General features: G+C 45.2%; 3 protein-coding genes across 7 annotated transcripts in view; all 3 read left to right on the top strand.

Annotated features, from left to right (window-relative positions):
• KMT2A (lysine methyltransferase 2A) overlaps nucleotides 1–11,931 on the top strand; it is a 91,606-nt gene extending 79,675 nt beyond the window's left edge. For 3 of the 4 annotated variants that reach the window (XM_077112744.1, XM_077112746.1, XM_077112743.1), the window contains 5 exons: nucleotides 88–266; nucleotides 519–622; nucleotides 6,063–6,146; nucleotides 6,565–6,694; nucleotides 7,183–11,931. In XM_077112744.1, coding sequence (XP_076968859.1) covers nucleotides 88–266; nucleotides 519–622; nucleotides 6,063–6,146; nucleotides 6,565–6,694; nucleotides 7,183–7,458 — 773 coding nt within the window. In that variant the 3' untranslated portion in view covers nucleotides 7,459–11,931. Of the gene's footprint in view, nucleotides 1–87; nucleotides 318–518; nucleotides 623–6,062; nucleotides 6,147–6,564; nucleotides 6,695–7,182 lie in introns of those variants that run through there. The other variant, XM_077112742.1, reaches the window with a different exon arrangement.
• Nucleotides 11,932–12,851: 920 nt separating this feature from the next.
• On the top strand, nucleotides 12,852–15,826 carry TTC36 (tetratricopeptide repeat domain 36). Its single transcript, XM_077112756.1, has 3 exons — nucleotides 12,852–12,991; nucleotides 14,368–14,556; nucleotides 15,510–15,826. Exons 1-3 carry the CDS (start codon nucleotides 12,877–12,879, stop codon nucleotides 15,770–15,772), a joined length of 567 nt encoding a protein of 188 aa, XP_076968871.1. The 5' UTR covers nucleotides 12,852–12,876; the 3' UTR covers nucleotides 15,773–15,826.
• Nucleotides 15,827–16,122: 296 nt separating this feature from the next.
• On the top strand, nucleotides 16,123–20,508 carry TMEM25 (transmembrane protein 25). Of its 2 annotated transcripts, none has more exons than XM_077112748.1 (8): nucleotides 16,123–16,719; nucleotides 16,936–17,247; nucleotides 17,710–18,000; nucleotides 18,199–18,330; nucleotides 18,589–18,619; nucleotides 18,721–18,821; nucleotides 18,968–19,054; nucleotides 19,202–20,508. In XM_077112748.1, the coding sequence occupies exons 1-8, from the start codon at nucleotides 16,155–16,157 to the stop codon at nucleotides 19,273–19,275; spliced, it is 1,593 nt and encodes a 530-aa protein (XP_076968863.1). In that variant the 5' UTR covers nucleotides 16,123–16,154; the 3' UTR covers nucleotides 19,276–20,508. The 2 variants fall into 2 exon arrangements, with proteins under 2 accessions (XP_076968863.1, XP_076968862.1); XM_077112747.1 differs by having other exon boundaries at nucleotides 18,703–18,821.
• The last annotated feature ends 2,599 nt before the right edge of the window (nucleotides 20,509–23,107 follow it).

Below are 23,107 nucleotides of genomic sequence, written 5' to 3'. Positions count from 1 at the left end.
GTCATTCTCTAGTGTAGGCTTTCCTTTACTCCTTTCCAGTTTTCCGCTGGCAGCACTCCTCACCACCCGGTACTTTTAATCCTATAGGTGTTAATGGTTTGCGAATGCTGGGAATTCTCCACGATGCAGTTGTGTTCCTGATTGAGCAGCTGTCTGGTGCCAAGCACTGTAGGAATTACAAATTCCGTTTCCATAAACCAGAGGAAGCCAATGAACCCCCCCTTAACCCTCATGGTTCAGCCAGGGCTGAAGTCCACCTAAGGCAAGTTCCATTCGTTTTTCTAAGCAGCTTTGGGTCCTGATTTTATTTTATTTTATTTATTTATTTATTTATTTATTTTACATGGGCAGGCACCGGGAATCAAATCCAGGTCCTCAGGCATGGGTCCTGATTTTATTATCTAATGATGAAATTATTTTTCCATGTAACCTTTGATGTTTCCAATGTTAGCATTGGCTTCCACTGCTTCTATCAAAGCATTTCTCTAAATATGTCTTAATCTTTTGACTCCAGGAAGTCAGCATTTGACATGTTCAACTTTCTGGCTTCTAAACATCGACAGCCTCCTGAGTACAACCCTAATGATGAGGAAGAGGAGGAGGTACAGCTGAAGTCAGCTCGGTAAGTCTTCAGTGGAGAGGGGTCACTAGAAATATTTTTTGCTTCCTTCTACTCCAGCTGTTTAGGGCAATATCTAGTTTTGCTTGGAGCACAGTTTTCTGGGTAACATTTAAGAAGAGTGAGATATAATTGTTTTTTGTTCTTTTCTTTTTTTGAGGTAAAAGTCACATAAAATCAGACATTTTAAAGAGAAAAATTCAGTGGCATTTACTATAATTACAGTGTTCTGCAGTCACTACCTCTATTTAGTTTCGAAACATTTTCCTCATCCTAAAAGAAAATCCCACACTCATTAAACATTTGTCCCTTTATCCCACTCCCCAACCCCTTGCAACCACCAATCTGTATTCTGTCTCTGTGATTCACATATTCTGAATATCTCACATAAATGGAATCATAAAATATGTGACTTTTTGTGACTGGCTTATTATTAGTGTAATGTTTTTGAGGTTCATCCAAGTTGTAGCATATATCAGTACTTCATTCCTTTTTACGGCTGCACAATATTCCATTGTATGTATATGCAACAATTTTTTTTAACTTTCTCTATTGTATAGTATAACATACATACAAAGCAAAGAAATAAAAAAGCAGTAGTATTCAGCAACAATTTTTTATTCATTCAACTGTTGATGAGCATTTGAGCTATTTCCACATTTTGGCTACTGTGAATAGTGCATCTATGAACATACATCTGTGTGTATTTGTTTGAGTCTCTGTTTTCAGTTCTTCTGGGTATTCCTAGGAGTAGAATTGCCAGGTCATGCAGTAATTTCATGTTTAACTTTTTGAGGAGCCATCAAACTGTTTTCCACAGCAGCTGCCCCATTTTTTAAAACTTTTTAAACTGTATAACATATAAACAAAGAAAGAAAAAAGCAGTAGTTTACAAAACACTCTTCAACAAGTAGTTATAAGACAGATCCCAGAGTTTGTCATGGGCTACATACCATCATCTCAGATTTTTCCTTCTAGCTGCTCCAGAACATTGGAGGCTAGAAGGAATAAATATTTTTTTATCATTACAATCAACTTTTTTTTCTTTTTTTTTGTAAAAAATAACATATATACAAAAAAGCAGTAAATTTCAAAGCACATCACAACAATTAGTTGTAGAACAGGTTTCATAGTTTGGTATGGCTTACAATTCCACAATTTTAAATTTTTATTTCTAGCTGCTCTAAGATACTAGAGACTAAAATAGCAATATAATGATTCTGCAATCATACTCGTTTGTTAAACCCTACCTTCTATGTATAATTCCATCATCACCTTTGATCTTTCTCCCACTCTTTAGGGGTATTTGGGCTATGGCCATTCTAACTTCTTCATGTTGGAAGGGCTATCAATAATATGGGGTAGGGAGATGGATCCAGCTGATGTTCTGGAGAGACTGGCCCCTCTGCATTTCAAGACTTTTCTTGTCCAGGACCCACCTGGAGGTTGTAGGTTTCTAGAAAGTTATCCTAGTGTATGGAACCTTTGTAGAATCTTACATATTGCCCCAATGTTCTTTAGGATTGGCTAGAGTGGTTTTGGTTGGGGTTTGGCAAGTTATGATAGGTGGCAACATCTAACTGAAATTTGTGTAAGAGAGACCTCCACAGTAGCCTCTCAACTCTATTTGGACTCTCTCAGACACTGATGCCTTGTTTGTTAAACTTCTTTTCCCCCGCTTTTCATCAGGATTGATCCCACAGTGCCAGGGCCAGACTCATCCCTGGAGGTCATCTCCCATGCTGCCAGGGAGACATTCACCCCTGGACATCATGTCCCATGTAGGGAAGAGAACTGCCCCATTTTTTAAAAAGCATTTTTATTGTAAAATATAACATATATACAAAAAAGCAATAAATTTCTAAATACAGTGCAACTAGTAGTTAGAACAGATTTCAGAGTTTCATGTGGGTTACAGTTCCACAATTTTAGGTTTTTCCTTCTAGCTACTCCAAGACACTGGAGACTGAAAGAAGTATCAATATAATGATTCAGCAGTCATACTCATTTGTTAAACCCTATATTCTCTATTATAACTCCTCCTTTTCCTTTGATCCTTCTCCCAATCTTTAGGGGCATTTAGGCTATGCCCATTCTATTTTTTTTTCATGTTGGAAAGGGATGTCCATAATATGGGATGGGGGATGAAACTAGTTAATGTTCTTGAAAAGGCTGGCCCCTCTGGGTTTTACGACTTATCTGGCCTAGGAACCATCTGGACGTTGTAGGTTTGTAGAAAGTAATCTTAGTGCCTGCACCTTTTGTAGAATCTCAGATAGAGCCTTGGGTTTTCTTTAGTGTTAACAGGAATGGTTTTTGGTTGGGATTTGGCAAACCATGGTCATTAGCAGTATCTAGCTGAAGCTTACATAACAGTGGCCTCCAGAATTGCCTCTTGATTCTATTTGAACCCTTTAGCCACTGATACTTTTTTTAAATTTTATTTATTTATTAATTTAAAAAAATTAACAACAAACAAAAACATTAACATATGACCATTCCATTCTACATATATAATCAGTAATTCTCAATATCATCACATAGTTGCATATTCATCATTTCTTAGAATATTTGCATCAATTCAGAAAAAGAAATAAAAAGACAACAGAAAAAGAAATAAAATGAAAACAGAAAAAAAAAAGATTATACATACCATACCCCTTACCCCTCGCTTTCATTGATCACTAGCATTTCAAACTAAATTTATTTTAACATTTGTTCCCCCTATTATTTATTTTTATTCCATATATTCTACTTACTCATCTGTTGACAAGGTAGATAAAAGGAGCACCAGACACAAGGTTTTCACAGTCACACAGTCACATTGTGAAAGCTATATCATTATTCAGTCATCATCAAGAAATATGGCTACTGGAATACAGCTCTACATTTTCAGGCAGTTCCCTCCAGCCTCTCCATTACATCTTGAATAACAAGGTGATATCTACTTAATGCGTAAGAATAACCTCCAGGATAACTTCTCGACTCTGTATGGATTTTGGTCGAGAAGGTTTTCTCAATCCCTTGATGCTGAGTCTCAGCTCATTCTAGGGTTTTTCTCAATCCCTTGATGCTGAGTCTCAGCTCATTCCAGGTTTTCTGTCCCACATTGCCAGGAAGGTCCACACCCCTGGGAGTCATGTCCCACGTAGATGGAGGGAGGGTAGCAACAAGGGTTGCTTGTTGTGTTGGCTGGAGAGAGAGGCCACATCTGAGCCACAAAAGATAGCCGCTGATACTTTCTTTGTTACATTTCTTTCCCCCTTTTGTCAAGAAAGGTTGTCATCCCATGGTGCTAGGGCCAGACTCACCCCTGGGAGTCACGTCCTGTGTCGCCTGGAGACTTTTCATCCTTGGGTGTCATTTTCCACATAGTGGGGGAGGGTAGTGATTTTTCCCTTACAGAGTTGGGCTTAGAGTGGGAGGCCACTAAGTAACAAGAGAGGTGTTCTGAAAATTACTCTTAGGCACATAACTAAAGGTAGGTTTAGTTTCTCCACTACAGAAATAAGCCTCATAAGAGCAAGCCACAAAGATAAAGGGCTTCTTGGCCTGCTGACTTGGTAGTCCCTAATGTTTAAAACAGTATCAGGGTTTTCCCTGGTGGTAAAGTTTAATAGTTCCATATTTTCTCCAGTCCTTTAAGGGACTTTATTTGTACCATTTTATATTCCCACCAATAATGGAAGAGGAAAATTCTAGTTTCTCTACATCCTTGCTAACCCTTGTTATTTTCCTTTTTAAAAAAATTACTATATTCCTGACCAAAAAGGGGAAAAGAAATGTAACAGAATAAGGTATCAGTGGCTAAAAGAGTTCAGATACAGTTGAAAGACAGTTCTGGAGGTACTGTTATTGTAAGCTTCAGTTAGATATTGCTAATTACCCACAACCAAAACCATTCCTGTTAACCCTAAAGAACACCTAGGGCTCTATCTGAGATTCTACCAGCATTGCACACAGTAAGTTTACTTTCCAGAAACCTACAACCTCCAAATGGTTCCTGGGCCCGATAAGTACTGAAACCCAGAGGGGCCAGCCTCTCCAAGAACATCAACCAGCTCCATCCCCCTATCCCATATTAATGACACCCCTTTCCAATATGAAAAAGTTAAAATGGGCATAGTCCAGATGCCCCTAAAGATTGGAAGAAGGATCAAAGGAAAAGGAGGAGTTATAACAGAGAAGATAGGATTTAATAAATGAGTATGATTGCTGAATCATTATATTGATATTTCTTTTAGTCTCTAGTGTCTTAGAGCAGCTAGAAGGAAAAACCTAAAATTGTGGAACTGTAACCCTCACCAAACTCTGAAATCTGTTGTATAACAACTTGTTGCAATGCACTTTGAAATTTATTGTTTTTTTTGTTATAGTTGACAATAAAAAAATGTTTAAAATATATATTATAGCTATCCTAGAGGGTGCAAAGTGTTATATGAACTTCAGTTTTGATTTGCATGTCCTTAATACTAATGATGTTGAGCATTTTTTCATGTGTTTACTGGCCATTTGCATATCTTCTTTGGAGATATGTCTATTCAAACTCTATTTGCCTATTTTTTCACTAGGATGCTTCTGTTTTAGAAATTCGTTATATATTTTGGATATTAAATATTTTTCCCATTCTGTAGATTATCTTTTCACTTTCTTGATAACACCCTTTGATGCACAAAAGTGTTTAATTCTGATGAAATCTAATGTCTGTTTTTTCCTTTTCTCACTTATGATTTTGGTATCATATCTAAGAGTCCTTTGCCAAATCCTAGGTTATGAAGATTTTCTGTGTTTTCTTCTGAGTTTTATGGTTTTAGCTCTTATATTTAGATTGTTGACCCATTTTTTTAGTTAATTTTTGTGTTTGGTGTGAAGAAGGGGTCCAGTTTCATTCTTTTGCATTATCCCAGCATCATTTGTTGAAGAGACTATTCTTTTCCTGTTAAATGATCTTAGCACTCGTTGAAATAATTGGCCATTGATATATGGGATTCTTTTGGATTCTGAATTCTCTTCCATCGATCTGTATGTCTATCCTTATGCCATGACCACACTGTTTTTAGGACTATAGGCTTGAAAAAGGTCTTGAAATTGGGAAGTGGGAGTCCTCCTTGTTGCTCATTTTCAATTTTGTTTTGACTCTTCAGGGTGAAATATAGTTTGTGATGAAGTAGTAGTTCTTTGCTGGTAAAAAGAAATATAAGTTATAGAGGAGAAATTCAAATAATTATAAGATATATATTTATCTTCTTCAATCATAGTATTCTCTGTCAGCCAAGGTCATCATGATCAGAACAACTCTGTATATTAAAATAAGCCTAAGTTAAATGGCACTTATTGTGCTTGGCATTCAACAAAGAGAATAATGCAGTCATATCCTCTATGAATTTTCAAAACAGATTATTTCCTAAAGAGCATTTATTAATAATATGCCTTGTCTCTTTAGGAGGGCAACTAGCATGGATCTGCCAATGCCCATGCGTTTCCGGCACTTAAAAAAGACTTCTAAAGAGGCAGTTGGTGTCTACAGGTATGGCTAAAATTCTGGAAAGAATTACAGAAAACTAATGAAGTTTTCCAAAATCAAAGTGGACCACCAAATGCTGGGGTGACCTCCTTCATTGAATAAATGAGGTTTACATGTATAGTGATTAATTAATACTTGATATCTTGGGATCCTGTAACTCCTTGTGTTGAACAAGGAATTTAACACAATAAACGCTAACATATTGCTACTTCTAGTGGGCTACAGGATGGAGAATTGTTTAATCCTTGGGCATGATTTACTCAAATCATGTGGGTTCAAATTCTTCCCTCCTCCCCGCCAAGTGTCTTTCCCTCCTAGAGGACTAACAGACCAGGAGATTTTATACATTATTCATTCATTCATGTAATTAACTTCACTTGAAAAATTCGTGGCTAATCTCTTTTTCATCTTTATGTCCTAGATCTCCCATCCATGGCCGGGGTCTTTTCTGTAAGAGAAACATTGATGCAGGGGAGATGGTGATTGAGTATGCTGGCAATGTTATCCGTTCCATCCAGACTGACAAACGAGAGAAGTACTATGACAGCAAGGTGAGTCCCACACTTTATCTCCCAGTTCTTTTGTTTTGATAGAAAAGGTAGCCATCAACTATAAATATGATCCCTGGATCTCAGAAGAAATAGTAATTTGTTGATTCAAAAACATTCCCTTCCTCCCATTGTAACATCTCCAGAATTTGTGGTGAGCCCAGTAAAAGTTCAGAACCCACTCAAAAGACTGGTACACAAAGATACTTTTGGAAGGTTTGTCTGAATGGAACCCATTATCAAAAGCACAATAGCTACACAATTTTTAGGTTTCTTTTCCTGCAGAGATATTAAGAAACCTTTAGTCTAACACCTATAATCAAGGGACTCCTAAAATTGTCTTAAAAGAGAGTTACTTAAAGAACTCTGGAAATTCTACTGGAAGAAACTATTCATCAGCAACTTAGTTCATATCAGAAAGGGGTCAGACAAAGTTCTCAAACCTGACTATAATAAGTAACAAGTTCTTTTCCTTTCTCCTGCACATATAGGGCATTGGTTGCTACATGTTCCGAATTGATGACTCAGAGGTAGTGGATGCCACCATGCATGGAAATGCTGCACGCTTCATCAATCATTCATGCGAGCCTAACTGCTACTCTCGTGTCATCAATATTGATGGACAGAAGCACATTGTCATCTTTGCCATGCGTAAGATCTACCGAGGGGAGGAACTCACTTATGATTATAAGTTCCCCATTGAGGATGCCAGCAACAAGCTTCCCTGCAACTGTGGCGCTAAGAAATGCCGGAAGTTCCTAAATTAAAGCTGCTCTTCTCCCCCAGTGTTGGAGTACTAGGACCCAGGGCCATCCAAAGCAATGCTGAAGGCCTTTTCCTACAGCTAGGAGCTCCAGGTTTGAGTGGGCACAGTTGAGGGGCTTCCTTGATGGCTGAGTTCCTTGATCTGTCCCATTTTCACATTATTCATGTGATCATAGACCTGGAGAGAGAGGGGTCTCAAAGAAAAGATCCATGATCAGTTTCCTCCCAGGGCCTCTGCTTGTATGCCATTAAAAAGTGGGAAACAGGGTCCTTGGCAGACTTGCCTGGAAGGAGCCTATAGAAGGTTAGTTATGTTGGGAGACGGGCCTGAGCTCAGGACTGGCCTCAGACAGACGTTGCCAACCTCAACTTGGCCCTTTCCCAAGCACTATAAGTGAGGGGTCAGAGAAGGCCCTAAATATAGGGTTGGTTGGATACATGATGGTCCACCGGCCAGGTCCATCCTCTTAATTGTCTGTTGAACTAACAGAGAAGGTCTGGTGGTTTTCCCTAGTATCCTTCCACTTGCAAGTTCACTTCTGGTTGGGAGACAGAATTCCTAGCACCTTTGGTGACAAAAGGCTGTCTTGGGGTTGTGCCAATTAATTACTAAACATTGAGCCTGTGGGCTTTGGGTGGGAGTGTTATCCCATGAGCCTTATCTCAGCCAATTACCTTTCTTGACAATAGGAGCGGCTTCCCTCTCCCATTCCTTCTCTTTACTCCACTTTCTTAGTTTCCCCTGTCCCTCATCCCACTGCTTTCCCATTCTTCTTTCTGGGTGGTTGGGGAGATTGACTCCCTGCTCAAGGACACTCCCTATTGGGCATAGTATGTGCCTGCAGAAAGTTCCATGAGCCTGTAAGCACTCCAGGTTGGGAAGTGGACAGGAGCCACTGGACATAACCAGACGGAATTTGGAGAAGTTTTCATAAAGCTCCACTGAGAGTTTTAAAGAAATATATGTAGCAGGATTTTTTGGAAGAGGATAAAGATTATTTACTTAGGATTTGAATCATGCAACAACCAGAGTATCATAACCAGGATGACCCCTGGACCCCATTCCTAGGACACGGTTACTTTCATTTTCCCCTTGTTAAGACATAGGAAGACTTAATTTTTTAAAAGGTCAGTGTCCAGTTGAAGGCAGAACACTAATCAGATTTCAAGGCCCAAAACTTGGGGACTAGGCCACCTTGTGTTGAGGGAGCTCTGCCACCAGTGTGAAATCCACGGATAAAGCAAATTCAATGACACTACTGCCCTGATGACTCCTTAGGCTGTGGTCAGAACAGCAGCCCATGTTTTTTCTCTTCCTCCCCCCCCCAGTCAGTGTCCTGAACCTGTTAAATTAAGTCATTGGATTTTACTCTGTTCTGTTTACAGTTTACTATTTAAGGTTTTATAAATGTAAATATATTTTGTATATTTTTCTATGAGAAGCACTTCATAGGGAGAAGCACTTATGACAAGGCTATTTTTTAAACCGCGGTATTATCCTAATTTAAAAGAAGATCGGTTTTTAATAATTTTTTATTTTCATAGGATGAAGTTAGAGAAAATATTCAGCTGTACACACAAAGTCTGGTTTTTCCTGCCCAACTTCCCCCTGGAAGGTGTACTTTTTGTTTAATGTGTAGCTTGTTTGTGCCCTCTTGACATAAAAACTGTTCCCTGAGTTTGCTCTTTGACAATAAATGAAGAAGGAAGGTCACCCAACGCCATTGGGCCACTCCCATCCTTCCCCTGTCAGAGCTCTGCAAAAAGGCTATAATAGGGAAAAAAAAAAAAAAGCGCTACAGTAGTATCTTGATATACACTTCCTCCTCTTCCTTCCAAAAAGTGTCTCTCCTTTCTGGCTCTATTTCCAGAGTGGTGGAAGGCAGTACTCTACATTTCCCTGATCTTTCCTACTTCAGAATTAGCACCCAACAAGTTGAAGGGCAACTTGACACCTTTCCATCACCATCTGCCTCACAGCCCCCATTCTCTCTGCCCACCAAGTACTCATACCTGCAAAGAACCCATCAATACCCTTGTGCCCTCTTTTAGGGCAGCCCGTTGAAACTGAAGCACAGTCTGACCACTCACGATAAAGCAGATATTTCTCTGCCTCTGCCACAAGGTTTCAGAGTAGTGTAGCCCAGTTAAGGGTGGGGCACCCTTTTCTCACAAGAAGCCCATTCCTATGGAAGCTAGCTAGCAAAGCAATACGACTCAGCCAAGCACTCTCTGCCCCAGGACTCATGGCTCTGCTGTGCCTTCCATCCTGGGCTCCCTTCTCTCCTGTGACCTTAATTACTTTGTCTGGTGGCTTTGCTGGAACATTGTCACTGTTTTCACTGTCATGCAGGGAGCCCAGCACTGTGGCCAGGATGGCAGAGACTTCCTTATCATCATGGAGAAGTGCCAGCAGGGGACTGGGGAAAAGCACTCTACCCAGACCTCACCTCCCTTCCTTTTGCCCATGAACAAGATACAGTGGCCCTCGGGCTTCCACTAGTGTCTGGTTTTTCCTTTATTATTGCACTGTGTGAGGTTTTTCTTAAATCCTTTTGTTCCTTTTTTTTTTTTTTTTTAAGAAAAAAAGCTGCATTTGTTACTGAAATGATTAATGCACTGATGGGTCATGAATTCACATTGAGAAAGACCCAAAGGCCAGTCAGGGGGTGGGGGAAACTCAGCTGAATAGACCTAGTTACTGCCCTGCTAGGCCATGCTGTACTGTGAGCCCCCTCCTCACTCTCTTTCTACCAGTACCAAACCCTGAGGCCAGGGAGGAAGCCACAGCTTTCCTTCTCTTGCCAGCTGCAGATGGTTTGCCTTGCCTTTTCCACCCCCAACTGTTAACCACAGAAATGCAAAGTTCCTTATAGCTCAGCCTTGAGTCCATTGCCAAAATTCAGCACACCTGCCAGCAACTTGGGGGATAAGCTAAGGTTTCCCTTTGAGAGGGAAAGAAGGCAAAAATGGCATAGCTATCTCCAAAACACTTCTGAGTTTGTTTTGAAAATGACCAAGGGAATCTCCGCACAAATGCGCAGACCAAGGAATTGCAGTGGGTCATTCCCAAGGATCCCCCAAGGGGCATCCCAAATCCATAAGGAGTAACAGCTGCAAACCTGGCCAGTTCTCAGTGAGAGCCAGCTCACTTAATAGCTTTGCTGCTAGAACCTGTTGTGGCTGCATTTCCTGGTGGCCAGTGAAAACTCTGTAACCAGAATAGCTGCATGGCGCTGACCCTTTGGCCGGAACTTGGTCCCTTGGCTCCCTCTGTTGCCATCCACCACCTCCAGCACAGCCCCTCCTATTTTTAAACCAATAATGAGAATTAAGGGGGAAGCCTTGGCAGCTATAAGTTTTCAACCAGACTCCTTTGCCGGGATCCAGTTCACCGCCCTGCTCGTCTCTGTCAAATCCCCGGCCAATGCAGTGAGCACCATGCAGCTCCCCTGATTTAAAAAAAAATTAAAATTAAAATTAAAAAAAAAATACAACAACAAAAACAAAAAAAATCTTTTAATGAATGTATCTTTCTAAAGGACTGACGTTCAATCAAATATCTGAAAATACTAAAGGTCAAAACCTTGTCAGATGTTAACTTTTAAGTTTGATTTGGGGTTTTCTTTAATAGAAATCAAGTTTTGTTTTGTTTTGTTTCGTTAAAGGAAAAGCGGGTCATTGCAAAGGGCTGGGTGTAATTTTATTTCCTTTCCTTCATTTGAAAGCAATACAAGGTTATCAAGCAGATGGTTTTGTGCCGAATCATGAATACCAGTCAAGTCTCACACTCTGAAAACTTGCAACTTTTTTGTTTGTTTTGGTTTTCAAATAAATATAAATATGATATATATAGGACCTAATATAGTAATGCACCATGTAATAAAGCCTAGTTCAGTCCATGGCTTTTAATTCTCTTAACACTATAGATAAGGATTGTGTTACAGTTGCTAAGTAGAGGCAGGAAAATGTCAATCTGGCTTTCCTCTGATTCCCAAAATGAGGATGACCCAAATCATGAAGGGGTGGCCAGACGGTCCGTTCCTGGGATCAGAGAGAAATGCAGAAATGGTGTCATCTGGATCTTTTCTGCTCATGAATGTTGCCAGTCAGTACCTGTACTCCTTGTTTCTGTTTTTGGTTATGAATGTCGGGGTTACCACCTGCGTTTAGGGGAAAATTGTGTTCTGTGCTTTCCTGGTATCTTGTTCCGAGGTACTCTAGTTCTGTCTTTCAACCAAGAAAATAGACTTGTGGTGTTTCTTTTATTGAACTTTTAACAGTCTCTTTAGTAAATACAGGTAGTTGAATAATTGTTTCAAGAGCTCAAAAGATGACAAGCTTCTTTTCTAGAAATAAGACATTTCTTGACAACTTTATCATGTATAACAGATCTTTTGTTTGTTTTTTTTTTCTCCTTGTGTTCTTCCAAGCTTCTGGTTAGAGAAAAAGAGAAAAAAAAAAAAAAAGGAAAATGTGTCTAAAGTCCATCAGTGTTAATTCCCTGTGACAGGGATGAAGGAAAATACATTAATAGTTCAAAAAATAATAATGCTGAAAGCTCTCTACGAAAGACTGAATGTAAAAGTAAAAAGTGTACATAGTTGTAAAAAAAAAAGGAGTTTTTAAACATGTTTATTTTCTATGCACTTTTTTTTATTTAAGTGATAGTTTAATTAATAAACATGTCAAGTTTATTGCTGCAGATGGTTGAGCTTTCTTTTGGCTATGGTGAAGATAGAGACTTGGTGGAGAGGGGTGGCTTGTGACCTAATTACAAAGTACCTTCCACCATCCTTTATTTCAAGGTGGAATCACTAAAGCATACCCCACATTCTTCCTTTAGGCCCCACTCCACACTGGCTCTCTTAACCATATTTTTTCCCTTAACCATCAGTAACTGATGTTCAGGACCTAATTAATTTTGGACATGAGGAAGGGGTCAAGAGGACACAGGACTAATTCCTTCTACATATCCTTCCTCTATCTATAGGAGGTCAGGTAGTGGCTAAGAAGTGAGTAAGGAGCCACTGTTTGACCTCCAATAGATAAAGGAGGTGAATATTTACTATATTCACCCAATCTGTGATTAATAAAATGAAAGCATTACAGAGAGAAGGAGAGTACTTTCTTTTCCAGTCTACCTTAAGGCCTAAATTGGATTTGTTTACTCTGTTTCTTGTAGGACTGGAATGAGAAATACAGTTGAGAAATATTTGTAAATATTCTGCCAGACCAGGGTCATTAGCCCCAGGCAGATGGGGGTTGAGCTTATACTACAGCTAAGACACTCCTCCTTCTGGAGGATGGTCCTCAAACAAAAGTTACTTCTTCTCTGTCAGCTGTGGAGGCTCAGTCCCCCCTTCCTCCTGCCTCCTCTCTCATCCTGAGTCATCTCTTGGATTCTGGAGTTGAGCACCATGGGAACTCCAAATGACCAGGCGGTGTTGCAGGCCATCTTCAACCCTGACACCCCATTTGGAGACGTTGCTGGATTGGACCTGGGAGAGGAAGCAGGGGAGGAGGAAGTAGAAGGTGAGCATTTGACCTTGGAGTGCGGCTCTCCACATAGGTTGGCCCACTGGCCTGTCCAGGGTAGCAGAGGGAGGTGGTCTTAGAAAGCCCCTTGGTCCATGACCCTTGGATTATGACTGAGGTGGAAATTAGAGAGGCTGGCTGATAGCTGGTACACTGATGGCGGTTTGAGAAGAGTCACTGCTGAGAGGAGAAAGCCAGGGTTTGTCTCAGTCCTTCAGCTCTCACAACTCTGAACTCATCTTACCACTAATTCACCCCATGATCCAAGCTTACCTCTCGGTGTATGTTTGGGAAATGGGATTGTTAAACAATCAACATCTTTCTCGAAACAGAACATGGCCCCACAGCCATAAAAGACAGAAACAGGGTGGGGGGAGCTCTGCTGAGTGGCTTCCCACATAAACAAGCAGAACCAGCATTTGCTAAGGCACTCAGCCAAGCACTGAGCTAACTCTCCTGCAGCCCCTAATGGAGACTTCTAGATGGGTGAAGCCTAAGCCACCATTGGGACTTAATGAGACTTCAGCCTGAAAAGCTAAGGGATGCTTCAAGAATGGTTTTCATGGCTTTGATATGTCATACTGGCTTAGGCGGGGGTGGGGGGCAGTGCCATAGAGCAAAATAAGGACAGGCTAAGGAACCAGCAAAACCCGGATTCAAACCCAAGCTCTGCAACTTCTGGGTTACCCAATCTATGAAACAGGGACACTAATACCCACCTCGATGAACTTTGGAATCATAAACTTCAAAAAGTTTGGATTCTATCTTGCCCTCTTTTTTGCCATTTATCAACAAATACTTATTGAGTACCCACCATACACTACGACACTAGGTGCTGGGGATAGAGTGATGTGTGGTATAAATGCCCTGTCCTTAAAGAGTAAAAGCTCACAGTTGGGAGCCCAGAGCACACGTACAGACTATGCAATGGTGGCCTAAGCATCTGAGGGACAATGCCGATGCTAGGCATAGTTGTCATCTGGTGAGAGCTGGGACTTGAGAAGGGGTTCAAAGAAGCCAGGTGGAGCAAGGGTGGAGCAGAGGAGGTGAAGGGGCTTTAGTGGTGGGAAGGCACATGTATATGTTTAGGCAATGTGATGTTTCCGACTTCAGAACACAGAAGTGAGAAATAAGGCTGTGGAGTAGAAGGAAAGAATTCCAGGAACACAGGCTAAGGCGTCTGGGCTTTATTCTCTTGGTACATAGGCAGTGCTAGCTGCCAGCCTTGGTGACCTCGGCTCCCCCTTCTATGATCCCCACACCCTAGCCCAGTCTGCTGTGGCTCAGGACCAAGGTTTCCAAAGCCTGAGGTGCCTCTTGATTCTGGCTCCCAACCTCACACCTGTCCCCTCTTGGCTCCCTCCCTGGCCCAGAAAGAGTTTTCCCTCAAGAAGAGCTGGAGCAGTCCAAGGTGCTGGAGATGCAGGGCATAATGGCAGCAGAGGCTGGGGACCTAGGCTCGGCTCTGGAGAGGTTTAGCCAAGCCATCTGTCTGCTGCCTGAGAGGGCCTCAGCCTACAACAACCGTGCCCAGGCCCGGCGACTCCAGGGTGATCTACCAGGTGAGGGGAGACACCATGGAGTTCCTGCCTAATGGCTGAGAGTGTGCAAACCAGAATGAAGCAGTTGAAGGGCTGAAGCATGGGCGGGGGGGGGGGGGGGGGGGGGGGGGGGGGGAACAACCCTTCCGGAACCTGTGTTCAAGCCTGTGTTCTTATCTATAAAAACATAAGCTATATCATGGGCCGAGCTAAGTCTCATAAGGCTATTGTGCCAGTCAGAAGGGGCTGCATTGATGAAACACATTCATCAAGGGCCTATTGTGTGATGGTGGGCTAGGTGCTCAAGATACAAAGATAAAAGACATGCTGCTGATAGCTATTTTCATAGCAGTTACTATGTGCCAGGCACTGTTGCAAGCACTGTACACGTAAACTGTAGTAGCTTGTCTAATCCTCACAACCACCATAAAACGTATGTACTATTCTTATTCCCATTTCATAGATGTGGAAACTGGAAGCATGGAGAAATTAAGTAACGTGCCCACTATCACACAGCTGAGAAGTGGCAGGTCCAGATTAGGCACACAGGAGATGCTTAATATCTCATGTTTGGAAAGAAATGTCTGCTTTGTGCCTTTCAAAATCCTCCCCACGATCTTCACGTATCGGTGTATTAGATGGTGGGAAAATAACAAACAAGGAGAGACCTGAGCTTTAGTCCCAGCTCTGCCACTAACTGGCTGTGCAGCCCGGGGCAGGGCTCCCCCATTCTTCCAGTCTCCATCTGGATAACGGGAATAACAATACCTGGCTCTAGGATAAAGCGGCCTCGAATATGCATCAGGCGGGTTGCAAACGGCCAAGCAAGCCCGGGTAGCCACAATTACCGCTATGGATTACAACACTACCCGCGTCTGGCGACTCCCGTCGCAGGTGGGCGGGGAGTGCGGGAGCCAAGCCAGCCACGCGCCCGGCGCTGACTCCCGCCCCGTTCCGCCCTGCTCGTCCCGCAGGCGCCCTGGAGGACCTGGAGCGCGCCGTGGCGCTGAGCGGTGGCCGGGGTGGCGTCGCACGCCAGAGCTTCGTGCAGCGCGGGCTCCTGGCGCGACTGCAGGGCCGGGACGACGACGCCCGCAGGGACTTTGAGCGCGCGGCGCGGTTGGGCAGCAGGTTCGCGCGACGCCAGCTCGTGCTCCTCAATCCCTACGCTGCGCTGTGCAACCGCATGCTGGCCGACATGATGGGGCAGCTGCGCGGCACCCGCAACGGGCGCTGAGCGCGGAGGCGCCGGGAAGGCAGTGGGGGGGGGGGGCCTGCACCAATAAAAAGCTGCCCTAGCCTCCCACCGACTGTTGCCTGTTCTGCGTCCAGCGCGTGCATCCACGCCCGGGGTCCTCGCAGGTGCAGGACACTAGGGTGCGCCCTGCATGGCAGTCGCTGGGCACGGGGTTGGGGATACCGGGAGGGAGTAGCCGCCCACCTTCCCTTCGGGGAGGGGCCTCGGGCCCGTGGGTCGGCCATTGATTGGCCTTGCCTGGCGCAGCCGGGGCCCCTTCCACAGACTGCGGCGCTCATCAGACCAGAGCAGTTGCCCCGGCGGCGCTCGGGGAGGGAACAAGGTGAGCAACCCTTGGAGCGGGGGCGGGGCCAGGCTAGGGATGCCGCAGCGACCTCCGCTCCCGCTCCGCTTCTCTTCAGCCCACACCCACCTGAACCGCCAGAAGGATTGGGAAAGGGGTGTGAGGCGAGAATGGGGGGAGGAATGGGACTGGAGAGAGGCCGGGGTTGGGCGAAGGAGGTCCCTTTTGGGGAGGGGCAAGCGTACACCGAGTGTGTGTGTGTGTGTGTGTGTGTGCCTGATGCGGGGTGCCTGGCTGCTCGTTGCTTTTGCGTATTTGTGGGCTTGCCCCTGTCTGGCCGCTGAAGTCAGTGCTCGGTTCTGCTCCTGCAGGGTGGCCAGGTGCGTGCTGGGAGGGTCTTTGTGTTTGGGCTTTACTGTTCGCCACCGCGGGTCACTGTACGTTTGTGTTTCGCGCTTGGCTCTTTTCATTTCTGGAAAGCACATTCTTGGAGGAGGCCTCTCGGCCTGCCTGCTCCCATCGTCACTGACATCAAGGTCTGCCCCCTTCTCTCAACTGCCTGAGTCTGGGGCCACCATGGCACCTCCAGGCCCAGCTACCCTCCTGCGCACACTGCTGTTCCTGCCGGCCCTTCTGCGCTCAGGTACAGCCCGGTTCATGCCTTGGCCATACCCTTCTGGGGACCTTCTCTCTCCCCTCTTTGCCCTTACCTTCAATCTGGGTACTCACTTCAGGCTCCAGGCTCCCCTCATCCACCTACCCAAGTCCTGCTGCCCCTCTGTAATTGGACCTCACCCTGGTCACAGAACTGTCCCAGCCCTGCGCCAGACCTTCCCAGAGGCTCTCTTCTGTGTTCCAGGTCGGGGGGAGCTGGCGCCACAAATTGACGGTCAAACCTGGGCTGAGAAGGCGCTTCGGGAGAATGAGCACCATGCCTTTACCTGCCAAGTGGCAGGGGGGGCTGGCACCCCCCAGCTGGCCTGGTACCTGGATGGACAGCTGCAGGAGGCCAGCACCTCAAGACTGCTGAGTGTGGGTGGGGAGGCCTTTTCAGGAGGCACCAGCACCTTCACTGTCACTGCCCAGCGGGCCCAGCATGAACTCAACTGCTCCCTGCAGGACCCAGGCAGTGGCCGGCCAGCCAATGCCTCCGTCATCCTCAATGTGCAATGTGAGTGCCCGGAGGCAGGCAGAGAGAGAGGTTCTTTGCCCAGAGACCCCTGGCAGCCAGCAGGCTAGTGATCTGGCAGGACATTTCACAAACACTGAGCACATATCACATGCCAAGCATTTTCTAAGCATTTTCCAAGTATCAACTCAGTTCACAGATATTCCTATTAGGTAATTATTGTTGTTATCACCATTTGACAAATGAGACAACTGAGGCACAAAGAGGTTAAGCAATCTGCCTGAGGTCGTACAGCTGGTAAGTAGCTGAGCCAGGACTGAAATCTGGCTCTGGTGTTTGTGCTCCTGATGACTATGAAATGCTCATGCTCCCTGGCAGACCCAGCCCCCCAACACCCACTCTGAAGAGCTGTCCAGGTCCCCAGCTTCCTTCTGGGGTTGGGGAGAAAGGGCGATCAGCATGAGGGGCTGTGCTGACAGTATATTGGTCTCTGCTTTGCACCAGTTAAGCCAGAGATTGCTCAGGTTGGAGCCAAGTACCAGGAAACGCAGGGCCCAGGCCTCCTGGTTGTCCTTTTTGCCCTGGTGCGTGCCAACCCACCTGCCAATGTTACCTGGATAGATCAGGATGGGCCAGTGACTGTCAACGCCTCTGACTTCCTGGTGCTTGACGCCCAGAACTACCCCTGGCTCACCAACCACACCGTGCAGCTACAGCTCCGCAGCCTGGCACACAACCTCTCGGTGGTGGCCACCAATGATGTGGGTGTCACCAGTGCCTCCCTTCCAGCACCAGGTAAGTGTTGCCAGCAACTGGCACATCACAGCCTTATGTGGGCACAGGGGACACAGTACACAAACTGAAGGATTTTTGCCCTCTGGGTGAGTCTTGTGGATGTGTTCTCCACAGCCACCTTGGGCAAGGAGGACAGAGTGGCATCTCTGGGTGGGGGGGCACCACCCCCTTAAGACCTAACCAAGGGATGACCTGCAGGGCTCCTGGCCACCCAGGTGGAAGTGCCACTGTTGGGCATCGTTGTGGCTGGAGGGCTTGCCCTGGGCACCCTGGTGGGGTTCAGCACCTTGGTGGCCTGCCTGGTCTGCAGGAAAGAGAGGAAGACCAAAGGTAAGGCCAGAGAGTCTGGGGAACAGCGGGTAGCTGAACAAACAGGGAGGGGGGTACAACTAAGGCAGCAAGTGGGGCTGGGCAGAAATGGACATGGGTAGGACAACATGCATTGCAGGTAGCAAGAGCAGGCTCTGATCCCAGGGTCAGGGCTGGGCATTTGAGAGAGCCTAGCCTGAGGTCTTGGGTCTGAAAGGGTCTAGGGGCAAAGAGTGTGGGCATACTGAGAAGCAGTGGCATGTTTTTTTTTCTCCTTAGGCCCCTCCCGGCACCCATCTCTGATCTCCAGGTAACTCCCCCTAGGACTGGGGAATGGGCAGAAATGTGCCCCAAAGCAGGAACTTGTGCTGCTGGTGCCAGGGCATAGCCCAGTCTTTGTCTACCCCGTAGTGACTCCAACAACCTTAAACTCAACAATGTGCGCCTGCCACGGGAGAACATGTCCCTCCCATCCAACCTGCAGCTCAACGACCTCACCCCAGATTCCAGAGGTACATCCAGGACCTTGCTGTTTGTCCCTGATTTAACTTCTGAGCTGCTTCTGAAAAAAAAAAAAGGGACCCTGATACTTAGGAGGGGTTAGGCTGCATCAGGCATGCTCCACATCTTTGGCACCACCCTGTCTGTCCCCCAACAGTGAGACCAGCAGACCCGCCGATGGCTCAGAACAACAGCCGGCCAGAGCTTCTGGACTCGGAGCCCGGCGGCCTCCTCACCAGCAGAGGTACTGGGCAAGGGGCCTGCCACCCTCCTAGCCTGCTCCCCAGCCCTTGTGCTGTGCCAAAGGCTTCTGAGTCTCCAAGGGCAGGGGGTCTCCTGTCTTCCAAGGAATGAGCATCACTGAGACCACTGGGCATCTCTGACCCCACAGGTTTCATCCGTCTCCCAATGTTAGGCTACATCTATCGAGTATCCAGTGTGAGCAGCGATGAGATCTGGCTATGAGCTGAGAGCAAGATGGAGGGTACCCTCTTGGCCCCTGGTTACTCTCCCACTCCTTCTCCAAGGAATCTTCTTCTTGGCCTCATTGCCGACATAGACAGACCATGCCACTGACTTCTGCTTGCCCTCCTGGTTGGGGTGCCTTCCGTGTTAACCACATGATGAGTGTTACCAGGGCCTGACCCTTTGGAGCACAGGTATCCTTGTCAAGGTAGTCAGCTGGACTTCTGCCCCTCACTCTAACTCAGATTGGCCACTGGGGGGCTATATGTGATGAACCTGGCCTGGTGGGCTCAGATGCCATCAGTATCTCAGTGTGGTTTGCTTGGACCTGCTATCTCCCCTACTCCAGCACCCTCAGCACCTGGTACAGTAGACATGGCGCATGCCTGGGTTGGGGACAGGGAGGACCCTGCATGTCTTAGATTTCCTTCCCATGCTATGCAGCTTCATTCCCTCAGGGAAAATTTAAGACCCTGCTAGCTGTATGGAACCAAACTGCCCTTTGCACAGAAACCAGTCCCTGGCCTAGGGGCACTGGCCAAGCACAAACTAGGCCCTTTTGCTGAATACCTCCTTGCCCTTCTCTGCCCCTGCCTCCTCTTGGGCGTCATAGATTATAATAGACTTGGACCTCCTCCACCTCCCACTGGTGCTCGGCTTCCCCATTGGCCTGGCCTGACCAGGTGCCAGTGCCTGCTGTCCACACAAGTTTAGGAAGAAAAAGGAGGTCAGGAGAGAAGTCTGGGGGACTCAGGACAGCGTGTAGCTGTGCATCAGTATTAGCACTTTAAGCTCAAGGGGGTGAGCAAGGGCTCCTGGGTCCTCCCCTGACACTGGCCTTCACTGTGAGTGACCTGAGGCAACCTCATGGTGATGGTTTCCCTCCCTTCTTGTCTCCCTACTCCCACCCACCATGGGACCCCAGCCCTGAGCACCACTGGCTGTCCCATCAGCAGGAAGTACTGCTCCTGCTCCACCCTCTGCTCTGTAGAGGATGATCACAGTGGGCTCAGAATCCAACAGTGCCAGAAGCTTTAGGGTGACACAGGGAAAGAGGGAAACCACATACCCCAAAGCGACCTAAGAAAACTTTTAAAAGCAACATGGATATGATTGCAAATAGTGCAGAGTCTATTTTTCCCTTGATATCTTATTTTGTAATTTTTCTCACGTTACAGCTTAGGACAGTGCTGAGCACATAGTAAGTTCAATAAACTTGAGTGAGTGACTTCACATGTCTCTGCTTCATTTCTTCAAATATGTTTAAGTGAAATCTTCTAATCACCCAGTAGGAAAAAAATAGCCAACAGCTATCTACCCATTACCCAACTCTGCTGAATTTTAACAATTTACCAAATTTTTGTCAGATCTTTTATTTTAAGAAATAATCAACATTATTTCTTTAATTACCTGGTTCCCAGTGGCAGGGCTGGTGTTTTCCAGAATGGGAGTACCCGATGGGGCTCATAACTTTACCAGCATCAGATTCTCACTTGGTGGACGTTTCCCCAACTCAGGACTGTAGCTTTGTCCTTAGCGGAGGTGCAGAAGGCTCAGAGGAGGCTGTGATTTTCAAAAAAAATGAACTCGGGGGTGATGGGGGTGGGGGAAGGCTAGAAATGGGATGAGTTTCCTAAGCACAGATTTATGTCCTATTTTGATTAGCGACAGATTGGCTTGGCTTGCGTAGGTTTGGGGCTTCCGGCCCATGTCCTTGTTCATTTCTATCTGGTTCAGGATCTTCCACTGGAGCTGCTCCTACTTCCTGGGAGGAACACAGTTCCGGCCTTTTACTAATCTCACATGCAAGCTCCTCCTCTGCTCCGGAATGCCTCGCTGGCTTATCTGACTCTCACTGACTGCTCCCTTTAGGAGGTTCTGGAAGGCTTCTTCCAGGTTTCTCTGGCATGACTATAAGCCCTGAGCTCTTCTTAACTGTACTGAAAGTCTTATTTCAGCAAGTAAGGCCTTACTCCTGACAAATATCCCATTCCTACCAAATGTGATTTGCAAACTAATATCCCAGCTCTCCAAACACGTCCCTTAGATAGGGGATGCCTTGCTCCTTTGTTGGAGTCACAAAGAATTTGATTGGCATTACAAACTCTTTTCCCAGGAAATCCAAATTACAAACCCTCTCTTCATTCTGATTCCTGCTACAATATGGATAAATCTTGAAAACATTATGCTGAGTGAAATAAGCCAGACACAAAAGGACAAATACTGATTCCACTTCTTTGAAATATGTAGAAAAAGCAAACCCATGGAAAGTAGATTAGTGATTACCAGGGACCATATCCTTTATGCACTTTTCTGTATGTATATTTAAAAAAATTTTTTAAGTGTCCTATCACACTAATTTCTGATTCACTTATGCAACCCTTGTCTCTGGAAGCCTTAAGAATCTCTTCTTTATCTTTAGAGTTCTGAAAATCCATTTTGGTGTGTCTTAATTGTGGGTCTTTTTCCATTCATTATGCTTTGTACTTCGTGGGTGGGTTGGCAGAGAGCTTTCCATCTAAAAATTAATGTCCTTCAGTTCCTAAAAATTTTCTTGTATTCTTATTTTTTAGATATTTTTCCCCTCCATTTTTCTTGGTTTTAGAACGTCAATGGGATGTTGGATTTCAACTTCAAGAGCTCTTGTTCTCTGTATATTCCCTCATTCTTATTTCATGCGATTAAGTATCTTCTCATCTCTCTGTGACAGCAGTTCAATTTGTCTGAATATGGAAATAATCTGGAGCATTCTACCTCCAGAGATTGATTTAATTAGTCTGGGGTGTAGCCTAGGCAAGGACTTTTTTTTTAAGGATCTCCAGGTGATTCTAATGTGCATGACTACTGCTTTATAGTTTGTTTTTCCCCCAAGTTTTCTTATCTTATCGAGTTCCTTTGTTGTTGTTTTAGTCTCCACGTTTCTTCAAATACCTGGTGATCTTCAACTGTACATTCATGTTAACCTATGGACACACACAAGAATGAGACACCAGAATAGCTGATGGGTAGGTAAGTAGGTAGGGACCTGGACATTTGCTTGATCCCTATCAGTATCTGTAAGTCTTTCCTCTTTGATCAGTTCCCCAGTATAGAACACCTCCAATACTCTCTGCTTTGGGGGAATGAGCCAGAAGGGGGCTGAGGGTCTCACTGCTCATTCTTTTATTGAATTCTGTTGTTTTAAATATGGTTGCTTACTTCTGTCCACACATTTGCTTGGTATTCCCATGTACGGAGCCTCCTTAGTTCAAAAGTTCTTATTTTCTGCTGGGGGAAGAGGTAGTCACCTGGCTGAAGTGGGTGGCAGGAATGGGGAAAGTTCTGGAGATCTACTCCTTATACACACCTTCAACCAAACCTCCTGTTTTAAGCCCCACCCTATATACATCAGAAATAGCTGGTACTTTCAATTCCTGCTCCTTCCCAGGGTTCTACAGAAATGGTGTGTTAGATTGCAAACTGCCAGATGGTGTGTTAGATTGCAAACTGCCAGAATGCAATATTCCAGAACTTGGAATGGCTTTTAAAAAGGAGAATGTAATAAGTTATAAGTTTACAGTTCTAAGCCCATAAAATTGTCCAAACTGGGGCACCCAGTCAGCTTGGTAGTCCTGTGGCTGGCATCTGCTGATCCCTTGCTCTTGGGCTCCGTTGCTTTCAGTCTCTGTTCCTGTGGGGAGGTTCCTCACTTTGTTTGTCTGGGGCTAGACTTCATCTCTTGGCTTCTGCGCTGGTTGGAAAAGATGTATATACACTAGAAAAGCCATATTTTAATCCTAATTCCATTTTGCAAAGGCAGCATTTCTTCTAATCCCTATTCATTATTGTATGT

The sequence above is a fragment of the Tamandua tetradactyla genome, chromosome 8 (assembly GCF_023851605.1).
Source record: "Tamandua tetradactyla isolate mTamTet1 chromosome 8, mTamTet1.pri, whole genome shotgun sequence".
NCBI classification, from domain to species: Eukaryota; Metazoa; Chordata; class Mammalia; order Pilosa; family Myrmecophagidae; genus Tamandua; species Tamandua tetradactyla.
This window is presented reverse-complemented; position numbering and strand designations above follow the sequence as displayed.

Bases quoted from the DNA above. Each gene is read 5' to 3' on its own strand.
- TTC36 (XM_077112756.1), top strand. From the start codon at position 12,877: ATGGGAACTCCAAATGACCAGGCGGTGTTGCAGGCCATCTTCAACCCT. The intron at 12,992-14,367 runs GTGAGCATTTGA...TCCCTGGCCCAG, and splicing joins AGGGGAGGAGGAAGTAGAAG to AAAGAGTTTTCCCTCAAGAA. The intron at 14,557-15,509 runs GTGAGGGGAGAC...CTCGTCCCGCAG, and splicing joins ACTCCAGGGTGATCTACCAG to GCGCCCTGGAGGACCTGGAG.
- TMEM25 (XM_077112747.1), top strand. From the start codon at position 16,155: ATGCCGCAGCGACCTCCGCTCCCGCTCCGCTTCTCTTCAGCCCACACC. The intron at 16,720-16,935 runs GTACAGCCCGGT...TCTGTGTTCCAG, and splicing joins GCCGGCCCTTCTGCGCTCAG to GTCGGGGGGAGCTGGCGCCA. The intron at 18,822-18,967 runs GTACATCCAGGA...GTCCCCCAACAG, and splicing joins CCTCACCCCAGATTCCAGAG to TGAGACCAGCAGACCCGCCG.